Consider the following 13,849-nt stretch of genomic DNA (forward strand, 5'->3'; position numbering starts at 1 on the left):
CTTTGTCACAAAACAAATGCTCTGGTATCATTTGTCCAGTAACTCACACTTACACAACCACTATAACAGTTTAAGGTGCTGGCTCATACATGCAATAATTCTATTATTTTTTTTATAATTTTGTAGGTCGATCCCCAGACTTTGCTGGACATGACTGATACCGACCTGCACAAGTTCCTTATGATAAGTTATGGAGATATCCATGCAGCAAAACGTCATTTTAAGACAAAAGTACAAAATGTTTAAAAAAATCAAAGAACAGAAGGTCTGTTCCATAAATTTAGGAAAAAAATGGGACGCAAAGTGAAACATGATAAGTCATCAGACAGTGACCACAATGTCAGTGAGGAAGACAGCAAATGTTCCTATGAAAAAAAGAACAAAAGAAAGAAAAAAGAAAAAAATGCCCATGAAGAGGACACAAGACCCACTAACAGAAGTGAAAAGCTCAAAGGAAATGACAATGCCAAAAAGCACGAGAGGAAGATTGAAATTGGGTGGTTTGATTACGATTACAGAAGTAGTGAATATCGTCAAGTCAGGACACCAAATGGTGGAGGCGCAAGATACATCAATGCACCTAAGACCTGGAGGCAGGATGATATCCTGCAACATGGGAAGAAGGTATTTTTCCTGAATGGCAAATCGAAAAGAGGAAAAGTAACAGAATTTCAATATGAAGTCAGAAATTTTATGGGAGACAGAATGGACAATGATTGCACAATTGCAGACCTATATACTTTGACAGGATCAAAACTTCTACGATTTTACATATACAGCAAGAAGTTACCAACAACTGCTGTGGGCTGTTCTGAAATGGAATCTCCATCTGATGATAGTTTACCTGATCCCAAATTACTACAAGTAAATAAACACGTTTCAACTGCAGCTGCAGGCAAAGGCGCTAACTTACCTTCTGATAAATTTAATCCATCAAATGATTCACCTTCAGAGACTTCATCATTAACTCCACAAACAGTCCAGCTAAGAGTTAATGAAGATGATACTTTTGTCATTTCTGGTCAACCTTCTGGCAATAATATGATGCTGGTGGCATTGAATCCATATGTAGATATAGTGCCACATGATATATCAGTTGACAGTTATAATGAAACATTGCCGCTAAATTTGCCAGTAAGTCCAATTGAAAATGATGATGAATCATCAAATGATTCAGTTCAGAATTTGTTTAACTTTGTAGAGGACCGTGTTGAGACACCATCCCAACTGATTCCTTCAAATGAGCCACAAGATTTGATAATCTCTTTAAATGAGCCGCCCCTCCAACAGCCCATTCCAAATGAACCACTGGTTGTGCCTAATATATTACTATATTCGGACGAGGAACATACCAAGAGAGTGATTAAGATTCATAAAAGCAACACATTTTGTGAGTTGATAGACTTATTTCGGGACAAAACTCTAGATCTTGGACAATGTGAAGTAATAAGGATTATGGATAATGGGAAAGAGGAAGCAGGGGAAGGGATTGGTATTCTCAGAGACATATTTACTGATTTTTGGGACACATTTTATTTGAGATGTTGCGAGGGTAATTCTACAAAAGTCCCTATATTACGTCATGACATGCAACGTGAACATTGGGAGTCAGTAGCCTCTATTATTTGTAATGGGCTTCAATTCGGATATTTTCCAATCAAAATAAGTTTGGCAATTTTTGAAGATGCTATGTATGGGAAAACAGAAGTAGATTTGGTTGAAACCTTCCTACAGTATATACCTTACCCAGATAAAGTGACTATTCAATATGCTTTAGAAGGATTTAATGTTGAAATTGGAGAGCTGATTGATGTGCTGGAGGTCTATAATTGCAAAAAGTACCCAAATGCAGAAAATATTAAACGTTTGATAGAAGAAATAGCGCATAAAGAAATTTTACAAGAACCAAAATTTGTGATTGAATGTTGGAAAGATATATTCCGTAATAAACTTTCAGTGAACAGAAAAGAATTGGTCCAACTATATGAAAACAAGAACCCAACAGTTGCAAAAGTGTTGAAACTTCTAAAGTTTCCTGATGTTCTTGAACTCAAAGAACAGATTGTGGCTGGTTATCTTAAAAAGTTTATAAAAAGTTTAGACGAGAAAGGACTTCAAAACTTTATGCGTTTTTGTACTGGATCAAACCTCATGTGTTACCAATTAAATGTAGCATTTAGTATGCTTTCAGGTTTTGAGAGGAGACCCACAGCTCAGACTTGTGGGAATATGCTACAACTGCCATCTTGTTATGAGTCTGTTGCTGACCTCAGAGAAGACTTTATGAACATATTCAAAACAAACATGTGGGAGATGGATTATGTTTAGTCACTTCTTTGATTGAAGTTTGGACATTCCTTTCTTTTGCCTTTATCACTTACATTCAATAAGTTGGTATTGTATGATTTCATGTAATGATTCAAAGAAGAATCGACAAAATGTAAATTTGTCAGGGACTAAATGCACATTGTTTTAAGATTGTATTGTATGATTTCATGTAATGATTCAAAGAAGAATCAACAAAATGTAAATTTGTCAGGGACTAAATGCACATTGTTTAACCATGCTTACATCAATGCTAGATCACTGCAGCATCATTTGAGTGACTGGCCTGACTGAATCTAGATGTGTTTAACTGAAGATTATAAATGTAGAGTGTATACTTGTCTCAACAAAATAAACATGCATGGTTCAAATGGCATTAAAATATGTCATTTGAAGTTAATCCCACCTCTTGCATTTTAAGTCACCAGTCTGAAAGTATTATCGATATGGGTCAACTATCCATCATAAACATATTAAAATCTTTGACCCTGTAAAAATCAAAAGGGTCCTGATCTTAACTAGGTAAACATAATCTAAAGGGTTTACTAACAATGTTCAAATGGCTTGAAATAGATCATGAGGTTAGCCTCAGTATTTGTAAAGCAGTAAAGCTATCAAAATATTGGTCAGCATATTAATTACATTGCTCCAATGTCTCGTCTTGGGAGATATGTCCCTTTTTTGCCTTTTTTTTAATAAGCTGTAGGAGTACTTTCTGAAAGTATCAGAGTAGTTTCCAGCAACTGGGGTAATTTTAGGCATGTAACCAATAAATAACCTTTCCACCAGTATTTTAACTCGTTGACACTTTTATTCAGTGTGAATTACACTTTTTTGCTGAGTCAGAGGTATTCCTGTCGAAATTTTGTTTTCATTTTTTTCAAATTTAGACCAATTTAAATAAGATCATAAAGTTTTTAGCTTTTTTTCTTTAGTAAAACTTTAATATCATATGCACTGAATGTAACTTTTTAATGTAAATATTATTAAGTAAACATGATTAAGTTTGCTTTTCAGTTCAATATATAAAATGTACTGAGTATGATGCATTACTGAGAATGGCCTGAGCCTGTATTCATAAAAATACTGAAGTTAAGATTTCCATTTAGAGTACCAGTAGACGTCCATTGCTTTTGAAGAAAAAACTGTCCTTTACGAACAAATATAACCTTAAGATGTGTTATGCATACGGGCCCCCATTTTTCAGCTTTATATTATTTTGTCAGTTTTGTTGGCCAAATAAAGATATTGAAGGAGATTTCATGATATTTATTTTTTAGCTTAGTATACCTAGCCGAAGACTATTTGTGCTTTTGCTTTCCATCGTATGTCGCCCGCTGTTAACATTCCGAAAATTTTCTCTCAAAAACCACTGAAGGGATTTACTTTGAACTTGGCACAGTCTATCTTTCATGTCCTTATGCTACATTTTAAGCTCACCTGACCATCAAGTTGCATCCGTCGTCCGTCGTAATCTTTTCACATTTTCATCTTCTTCTTTGAAACCACTGGACGGATTTAAACGAAACTTTATAGGAATGTTCAGTTGAAGGTTCTTTACGAACTTACTTATTTTTGTTCTGGTCCAATGAAAACCAGGGTCGCTATAGCAAACCTTAGATTCTCATTGGCCGATTTTCTAAAATCTTCTCCTCTGAAACTGTTAGACTAAATGTTTTGAAACTTCACAGTAATGACGAACGACAGATTTATTTGCTAATTTAGTTGCGTGGGAATATTTGAAAGCTTCCGTCCTTCCACCGAAACATTTCTTGTGGACACTCTAGAATCAGCATGCTTCGTTTGATGATAGTCCAAAACAATATCACGGATGCTTTTGAATTTCAAAGTCAGAGGTCAAGGTCGCAGTAATACTTGTAATTGTTTATGTTGTCCATATCATCCCTTTGTGGACACTTTAGAATCAACATCTTTCAATGAGTTTTGACGAGTTTTGATGATAGTCCTTTGTATCTACTCGGAAGCTATCGATTTTCAAGGTAAAAGGTCAAGGTCTCAGCGTGGAAATGGTGGTGTGTGTGCGGTGAAACGTTAGTCTGAATCATGCTTTACAGCGTTAAGAGTCGTTACTTTCAGGGTTTTTGTCTCGCCAGCGACTTCTGTCGCAGAAAGCGAGACTTAGGAATAGTGATCCGGTGGCGTTAGCGCTTGATTTAAAAGCTTTATTTTCCAGAAGGTAGATGACCTGGATAATTCATACTTTATATATAGATGCCTTATGTTACGAACTTTTCGTCTGTCATGACGATTTTCCTTGTCGTCATTTCCATGGTTCAGTAACTACTTGAGAAAAAAAATCTTTTTCTTTTGCAATGATAATTTCTCGCTTAATATAAGTATTAGGATACCCGTATATTTGATATGTACTACCTTGCAAGGTCCTCATGTCTGTCAGTCAGTTTTCACTTGGCCTCGACATCATTGCATGGATCAGTTAACAAGGTTAATGTTTGTTTATGTGTTACATATTTGTTTTTCGTTCATTTTTTTTTCATAAATAAGGCCGTTAGTTTTCTCGTTTGAATTGTTTTACAGTGTCTTATCGGGGCCTCTTATAGCTGACTATGCGGTATGGGCTTTGCTCATTGTTGAAGGTCGTACGATGACCTATAGTTGTTAATGTCTGTGTCATTTTGGTCTTTTGTGGATAGTTGTCTCATTGGCAATCATACCACATCTTCTTTTTTATAAGTCCATATCTATAAAGCAATAGGTCTTCTATAATTGGTTGTGCAATGATTGTATGTTGTTCATGTCCAACTGGCAGGTGACATCTGATCGTGACCTCATTTTCATGATTCAGTGCTCAAAGTATATTTTTTATGGTGTTTTGGTCTATTTTGCAGATACTATAAGTATCCAGTCAATTATATTTGGTGTATGGAATGTTTGTAAGGTGTACATGTCTGTCTGTCAATAATAATCTGACCTTGACCTCTTTTTCATGGTTGACTGGCCAAATTAAAAATTTGTGATATGGTCTATTTCTCAGAAGTCAATTATATTTCGTGTATGGATTCCATTCTGGCAATAATCATTTGACCTTGACCTCAAGGTCATGGTTCATTGGCCAATGTTACATTTGTCTGATTTGGCCTTCTTTCAGATACTAAAGGGATAGTATAACTATATTTGGTGTTGGGAATAATTGTAAGGTGTGTATGTCTGTTAAGTAGGTGTAAGTTGATCTTGACCTATATTTCATGGTCAAGGTTATTTTGTAAGAGGTTTATTCGGAGATACTTTTAGCAATAGGTAAACTAGATTTGTTGTATGGAATGAGTGCATGAACTAGATTTCTGTCTGAAAGGGTTTATCTCACCTTCGTCTCATGTACATTGATCATTTAAATGTTAATTTATTTATAATGCTTGTGGTTTAAACTTGTTTTTTATACTTACAACATAAGTTATATTATGAACACTGGAACAGGCGAGACATTTCAGTGTGTCCACTCTTTTTCATACGAATCGAAATGTTGCTCATAGTGCTCAAAGCTATGCTAATACGACTCATGTCTATTTTTGAGGAATTTTGGACACAAGACACAAACACCTAACAAGTGAGTGAAAGAGACCGAGAGAGTCGTTGCTCGTAGGGTACCTCATACTACTCGTATGGTTGCTCATACGACTCTTGGCTTTTTCGTATGACTCGTTGGCTTGCTCATACGTCTCATGGTTACATTTTGCATCGGCCACAGTCTCTCTTCTCCTCCTTTGCTGTCAAAATAACGCCAAAAGTAGGAAAAGCAAGGTTGTGAGCACGGATCAGAGCAGTGTAGATCACCGGGGGTACCGGGAATAGGAACGGAAAAGAGCCCATTGGAGCGAGAGAAAAAAAACAAAAGACAAAGGTGGGGATAAGTTGTGAGGGGAGAGCTATTTTGAGCGAAAAGAAGAAAAGAAAAAGGTTGGGATACGGTGCAAGAGAGCGCAAAAGAAGAAGTATTTTTTTTTCGCAAAAAGAACAAAAGACCAACGTTTGGATACGGTGTGAGATAGAGCAAAAGAAAGAGAAGCATTGGAGAATATCTCAGAAAATTGACATACGGAACAAGATGGAACAAGTGTAATTAGCAAACAGTTGATTGACAGTTCAAGTATCAAAAGACCTATATATGTACGCTCTCGGTCTGATATACAACAAAAATCATTAGCATGGTTATTTCCACGTATCATTTTGGAACGTTTACAAAGTCAAAAGCCAAGATCTTTATAAAAAAAACCTACCATATTTTGTACCTGTGTGATAGAAGAACACATTTCGTAAGGTACTGCTTTGTATATCACTACATGCAAATACAAAAGAGCGAGAGCATAAACCAATTTATTTATTTTGTATCTCTTTCATTTTCATAGCTGTTGAATAAACCAGCGACGCAAACTTAGGTATAGCGCTACTGACTCGTCGACGTTTTCGGGTGGTTTCAGTAGATTTTCCTCCATGTAAATGCATCCCAACTCAAAAATCTCTTCTTCGCATGGGTACTCGTCCTCTTCAGCGCATTCTGATCGACAAAAGTGTAGCACGTCGTCATCGACCAGTCGAATATGCTCCTCAGCATTGAACAAGTCGGGATAAAGATACATGTTGACAGGCCGTCCATGAAAAACATACTCTCTACTTCTCCTAATATAATGAGTGTTCCATACCTGCGCAGTGTCATCTAGTTCGTTCTGTAAAGAAGACAAAGCCATTTTTCATTTTTAATCAGGACAAAAGGCCAATCAAATCACAAGATTTTCAAATGCAATCTGATTAAAATCTTCCCCATTAATTGTACACTACCGTTAGAAGTAGGGCTGATCAGTTTGTTCCAAATGTCACTGTAAAAATCCCAATCTAATTGAAATTAAATCTCTCACTCGCTATTTTTTTTATTCTTGGTCGCTGCGTCCCACGCAGCGACCAAGAATAAAAAAAATAGCGAGTGAGAGATTTAATTTCAATTAGATTGTAAAAATCCAATCTTGTTGGCGTAATTGTCTTCTCTAGGTTCTGATTGGCAAACATACATTAAGACGAAACGTCGACTGAAAGTATATGTGTCATTCTCAAAATATGTCCAGATTCAACAGCACACGATTAAAAGGTGGGGGAAGTGGGTGTTCCGGGTATGTGCACCCCCTTTTTTTTTTGGAAAATTTTGTTAAATTCATGTGAAATATAGGCCAAAATCGGCAAATAGTAGCCTGGCACACCACCACCCCTCATTTGTTCTAGCACCCTTCCTTTTCAAAATTCTCGGATCGTCCCCCTTAGACGGATTTGTTATCACATAAGCAACACGACGGGTGCCGCATGTGGAGCAGGATCTGCTTACCCTTCAGGAGCACCTGAGATCACCCCTAGTTTTTTGGTGGGGTTCGTGTTGTTTATTCTTTAGTTTTCTATGTTTTGACGTGTGTGCTGTTGTTTGTTTGTCTTTTTCATTTTTAGCCATGGCGTTGTCAGTTTGTTTTAGATTTATGAGTTTGACTGTCCCTTTGGTATCTTTCGTCCCTCTTCTACAATTTCGCGTTACCGAGAAATCCTAATGTGGGTAACTTTTTTCTATGATGTTATTTTTTTTTCTGTTCCAGATCACATTTGATATGTATGTCGTTTACGAGTTTATACGTTAAAATAGGATATTACTTATTACAAAAACTCCTATACGTTACAATCATTAGAAGTCAGGTACAATTTATGGAATAAATGCCAATCAGATACCAAATCATCGAACAATTAAAGCGTGACATACGGAGGCCGCCATGCAGCATGTACACCATGTACGACCGTCTATGTATGGTCCCATAGGGCATCATGAGGATATGCCAACTTAACACCAAGGCAAACCAAATGAGAAACCTTCTCCCAGAAAGAAATTAAAAGATTAATTCAAATACAAACTCTGACAAAGGTTCCTGGCATAAGACAGGCGCACACTTAAAAATATGAGGCGGGGTTAAACGATATCAAATCCTTCATCCTAAAATAAATTAGTCAAATGAAGATTACTACGATGAATACGGAGTGACATTCCAATGATTTAGTAGATACAGTAGATCGTGTAATGACCTAACTGATAACTAAAATAAAACAATTTTGAAGTGTAAGCCAATTACGTAGTTATGCTCCAAGCAACGTATCAAATAATCTATATTTTCCCTTAAAATACCGTTTTGTGAGGGATTGATTAAAAAACATAATACATTCCTTATATCAAAATAAGAGTTTTTAACAAGTAAAACGTACAACAAAAATTGGTATCAAAAAGGATCTTTCAAAGAAAGCCTATTGCCATGAGCTCATATTGGAAGGTAAAATATTTCTACAAATAGAAAAGAAAGGTACCTGAAGTAACTGCATGCAACAAAATTGAATTAGGTTAATGTCAAGTTTGTCTCCTGAAAATTGACCTCGTTCCTGAAGGCCTTTCATCGCTGATATCCATACTTGACAGCACTTCTTTCGCAAAATGCCCCACCAGGACTCAATTCTAGTGTTCATAGTGCTTTTTCCGTAAATGAAAGGTATTGTCACTTCATCTCCAGCAAACAACGTCTGCATTACTGCAACCAGCCCATTTTCTGTGCCCATATCACCTCTCATGCTATATGGATGACCTCTATGCTCTTCTATTGCGTCTATAAAATACCTAGCTATGACTTTTGGATTACTACTAGATCTACCAACTTTGAGCCATATTATTTTCCTGGAAAACCCATCGATGCAAGCATTGATGCATAAGCCATATCTTTTCAATTTATCGTAGGAGTCCAAATGCCAACAAAAATTTGGCCCCCTTGAAAAATATTCTCTTCTTTTTAGTCTTCGCCGGGCTCTAAGATATATCCCCTCTGGATCAATTGTGTTAAGCATGAGGCTAATGCGGTCTCTTTTTATTTTAAACCCGTGCCGCTTACACTTCTGATACATTCAACGATATCCATGCGCTGGTCCGTATGAAGTGACTTGCGTATGAACAAAGTTAAATACAGATCGAATATTTGAGTAGTCTTTTCTACGAGCAAGATTCATTTCTTTTAAATACCTCTTAACCTGACGAAGTGATATACTAATGGCATGATTCATTTGTAAAATCTTGACAATATCTCTATAAAAGAATTCCATTTCAAAATATCTCTTCACCAAACGAAGCACGTTTACCTACAAAAGAAACTGTCAAGATCAAATATTTTTGTATATATCTATAATACTAAAATAACGAGGTCGAATTTGTCAGCCGTCATGGGGTAAAAATGACAAACCAAAGAATTCAACTTTATATATAGCTAATATTAGAACAATTGTGTTGATTAGAATTTACACCACTCCAGACCCGTTTGTTTTCCACATAACATTAACAAGTTCCGGGTAGAATCCGATATCGATATAAATAATATATTCACCTGTTACCTATTACCTTATCTGTACGTTGCGTATCTTACAGGCGCACCACAAAACGGTGTATTTAGGATTTTGCTATATACACGGGTCATAATCAAAGGGTTGACACTTCTAAATTCAATCATTGTCATATTGTTCCCTATTGTAGTATTTTAATCAGTATGACTATCTAAGATGTCAATACGAATACAAAAAATCTGGACTTAAAATAAGGCGTATATATAGGTAGTTTTGGATTTGTTAGCCGGCATGACTTAAAACAGCGAATCAAAGAATTCAACTTTATTTATAACTAATATAGGACAATGCTGTTATTAAAAAATACTCCAATATTACCAATAACTGATAAAATCCAGGTCGACGGGTTCAAACAGAAAGATTTTGAAAGCAGAGAAAACTGTGAAACTTATAATCGGCATGACTTTATCAGATGACAATACTAGTACTAAAATAAGGCTTACGCATAGTTATATACTTTAATTCAGTCACGGACCTGTGATATCACGGGTGTGTTCTAGTATATACAAATGTTATGACTTTGGAACTTTGTTGTAATTTTTGTCTTTTTGTCTACATACATATAGCAGATCTTCCGATTATCCGACTATAGAATTCAAAAGAAAGAGTTCCTCATATCTCATTGAATTGATAAAATGTTTACCCAAAGGATTACTATACACATAATTGATAAAAATTGGGATGAAAATATAATCCTTTTTAGCTCACCTAACTGAAAGTCAGTGTGAGCTTTTACCATCACGTTGCGTCCGTCATCCGTCGTAAACTTTTACATTTTCACCTTCTTCTCTGAAACCACTTGACGGATTTTGACGAAACTATGCAGGAATGTTACCAACAATCCTACCTTTGTTTTGGTCCAATTAAAAACATGGCCGCTACAGCAAATCTTAGATTATGAGCCTAGATCGTTCATATGACGGTCAATGGCACATTAAACAGATGTCAATATTTCTTCTAAAGGATGAACAAACACAATCAAAACATAAAAATGTACCTCCTCTAAAGTTTGGACGCTGATTTATCAACCCATCAAGAAGAACTGTCCCTTTTTCTACCTTCCTGACGGAAATGATCGTGTTCTTCAGTGTTTACAGTATGATTTCTAAGAGAACTTTACCATGTTTTGTTTATACTGTAAACATTCACTAATTGACGAATTTGTTCAATTGATTTATTCAGATATTGCCATACAGATTTCTTACGCATATCATATATTCCCAGCTAAATGCACCTATAATAGTGACACATCACCATAACATCATATATAAAACAAGCTTTAAAACACACAAATCATACTTACTCTTTCCGCCGTGTTGACTGTCACCATTGTGTAATAAGTTGACACGTGATAAGAAGCAATTAAATAATCCGAGATAACGATATAACAATCCGAGATCTCGATATAACAGTTTCGTTTTCTCGAGATAACGATATAATAATCCGAGATCTCGATATAACAGTTTCGTTTTCTCGAGATAACGATATATTTTTTATCGAGATCTCGATATATTAAACCGAGATAACGATTTAATAATCCGAGATCTCGATATAACAGTTTCGTTTTCTCGAGATAACGATATATTAAAGTTTCGTTTTCTCGAGATAACGATATAATAATCCGAGATCTCGATATAACAGTTTCGTTTTCTCGAGATAACGATATATTTTTTATCGAGATCTCGATATATTAAACCGAGATAACGATTTAATAATCCGAGATCTCGATATAACAGTTTCGTTTTCTCGAGATAACGATATATTTTTTATCGAGATCTCGATATGACAATTTCGTTTTATCGAGATAACGATATATTTTTTATCGAGATCTCGGTAAAACGGTAATGTTTTATCGTGATCTCGAATTAAAAAAAATATTTTCTAATGTTTTGTGTGTCCCTTTACGGCTTCCGTAGTATGTGTCTCACTCGTCAAAATTTCAAATTAATATATAAATAACCAATAAAAATGCTACGCATGGCTCAGCTTGATACAAACGTACAGGATGAACCCAGAACAGTTGGGGCAAGTATGGACACAACATTCAAGCTCGATACAACTCTGAATTTAAATTTGGATTGTGATTCAATAGTTGACGCAGCATAGGTTTCTGACACAGAATGAATGTGGTCCAAGTACTTAAAAATTTTAAATTGACAATTAATCTCTAAAATGGTCAAATATTCAAAATCTCAATACGTGGTTAGATGCAGCATATCAACATGATCAAAGAACCCCAATAATTCTTGATGAAATCAAATAAAGTTAAATTTTAGACCCTTTAGAACTCAATGTGGACCAATTTGATAACAGGCCAAAATATCAAAAATCTTAATGAATGGTTAGATTCAGCATATCGAAGAGCCCCATATATTCAATTTTTGTTTAAATCAAACAAAGTAAAATTTTGGACCCTGATTTGGGCCAACTTGAAATTTGGGCCAATAAAAAATCTAAGTAAATATTCAGATTCAGCATATTAAAGAACACCAAGAATTTAAATATTGTTAAAATCAAAATAAGTTTAATTTTGAACCCTTTGGACCTTCAGGTAGAACAATTTAAACAGGACATAAAAACTAGAAATCTAAATACACAGTTAGATTTGGCATATCAAAGAACTCCAATAATTAAATTTTCTATAAAATCAAACAAAGTTTAATATTGGCCCCTTTTGGCCGTTAATTCATGTTATTCTTAAACTCTGAACAAAAACTCTGGTCACAAACCTTGTGTTTGAATTTCATAGATTTCTATTAACTTGTACTAAAGTAATTAAGCAAAAACTAAATGTCCTTGGACAACGACGACTACATGATAAAATTGAGAATGGAAATAGGGAATGTGTCAAAGAGACAACAACCCGACCATAGATTTGAGGGTTTGACCCCTTTTCTGTTACGGAGCAATGCATTTGAATGGGAGATATACTATAGTTGGAACCCCTCTTTACTCTTGGTTGGTACCCCTCTTTACTCTTGGTTGGGACCCCCCTTTTAAAATGGCTGGATCTGCCCCTGAGAAGCATTATAGAAAAATCTATATGCTTTAACTCAAAATAAGGATAAATTTTATTTTTAAAGGGCAGGCACGGATCCAGAGGGGGGTTCCAGGGATTGGAACCCCCCCTTTTTTTTTTAAATATTATTAATGCATTTGAATGGGGACATGTAATTGCCCCCCCCCCCCTTTTCCCCTTTTGTCCTGGGTTAAAATCCCACCCCACCACTTTTTTAAATGACTGAAGGGTCTATAATTAAGTTTGACAACATCAGACATACTACTTTATCAAAAAAAATTGCCACATTTCATCCAATTAAATTTCATCCCTTACTTGCTATTTCATCCATAATATTTAAAGAAATAAATTTGGGAGGAGTATGATTTTAATTTGCAAGTTATACACTATCCAAACTAGAGACCTATTATAGAGTAGATATACTTGACTAATTTAAATCAAACTTGGGGTGACTGGGAACAAAGATTTAAGGGAATAGATGACAGTTTACCTACAATGACATAGTTTCATAGCAATAGAATACATTAAAGACTACATGGTCATTCTTATGTTTAAACTTTGGGTGTTCATTTTTTAATGTTTAAAGCTAACAATTTCAACTTCATACATGTATCAAGATTTGATCCTACATTATTTATAAAATATTGAAGAAAATAGCTTTTTAAACTTGGATCCTTCCCCAAAAATGAAAAGTTCTGGATCCGCCCGTCAACCTTTCACTCAGGTCATTGGTGAAGAGTTGTCACACAAAATAAATGATACCAAATGTTCATATGAATATGTTTTAGCTAGTGTAGGTGTATAAGTCAGTAAGGAGGCAACCATGGTGAAACATGTGATTAATCTTGCTATGTAAACTTGTGCAATAAATAAAAATTACCAATCTATTAAAAAATCCGTGAGCCCAATCTCATCCAGTGAAATAGATTATTGTCTGTTTTCGAAGTTATATGGAAGTAAGTTAGTAGTCCAGATAATTATGACACATTGCAAGGCATTTTTTCTAAGGAGAAGTGTAGAATGGGGGAATGGAACCAAAAAATTGATCGGATCCATCCGATATGTTCTTCC

At 35.3% G+C, this 13,849-nt stretch overlaps 2 protein-coding genes and 1 long non-coding RNA gene across 3 annotated transcripts in view; 2 read left to right on the forward strand and 1 right to left on the reverse strand.

The window, feature by feature from the left end:
* LOC139528498 (uncharacterized) overlaps positions 1–13,849 on the forward strand; it is a 403,824-nt gene that overhangs the window by 154,701 nt on the left and 235,274 nt on the right. The gene's annotated exons all lie outside the window — the stretch shown is intronic.
* On the forward strand, positions 122–3,583 carry LOC139528362 (uncharacterized). The gene has a single exon (XM_071324315.1). It carries the CDS (start codon positions 292–294, stop codon positions 2,326–2,328), a length of 2,037 nt encoding a protein of 678 aa, XP_071180416.1. The 5' UTR covers positions 122–291; the 3' UTR covers positions 2,329–3,583.
* Positions 6,665–9,628, reverse strand: LOC139519281 (uncharacterized). The gene is made up of 2 exons (XR_011663554.1): positions 8,686–9,628; positions 6,665–7,025 (listed from the first exon to the last, which is right to left on the reverse strand). It is a non-coding gene; the product is annotated as an uncharacterized lncRNA (long non-coding RNA).

This window comes from Mytilus edulis, chromosome 1, assembly GCF_963676685.1.
Source record: "Mytilus edulis chromosome 1, xbMytEdul2.2, whole genome shotgun sequence".
Lineage (NCBI taxonomy): Eukaryota > Metazoa > Mollusca > Bivalvia > Mytilida > Mytilidae > Mytilus > Mytilus edulis.

Coding starts and splice junctions, on each gene's coding strand:
- LOC139528362 (XM_071324315.1), top strand. CDS start 292: ATGGGACGCAAAGTGAAACATGATAAGTCATCAGACAGTGACCACAAT.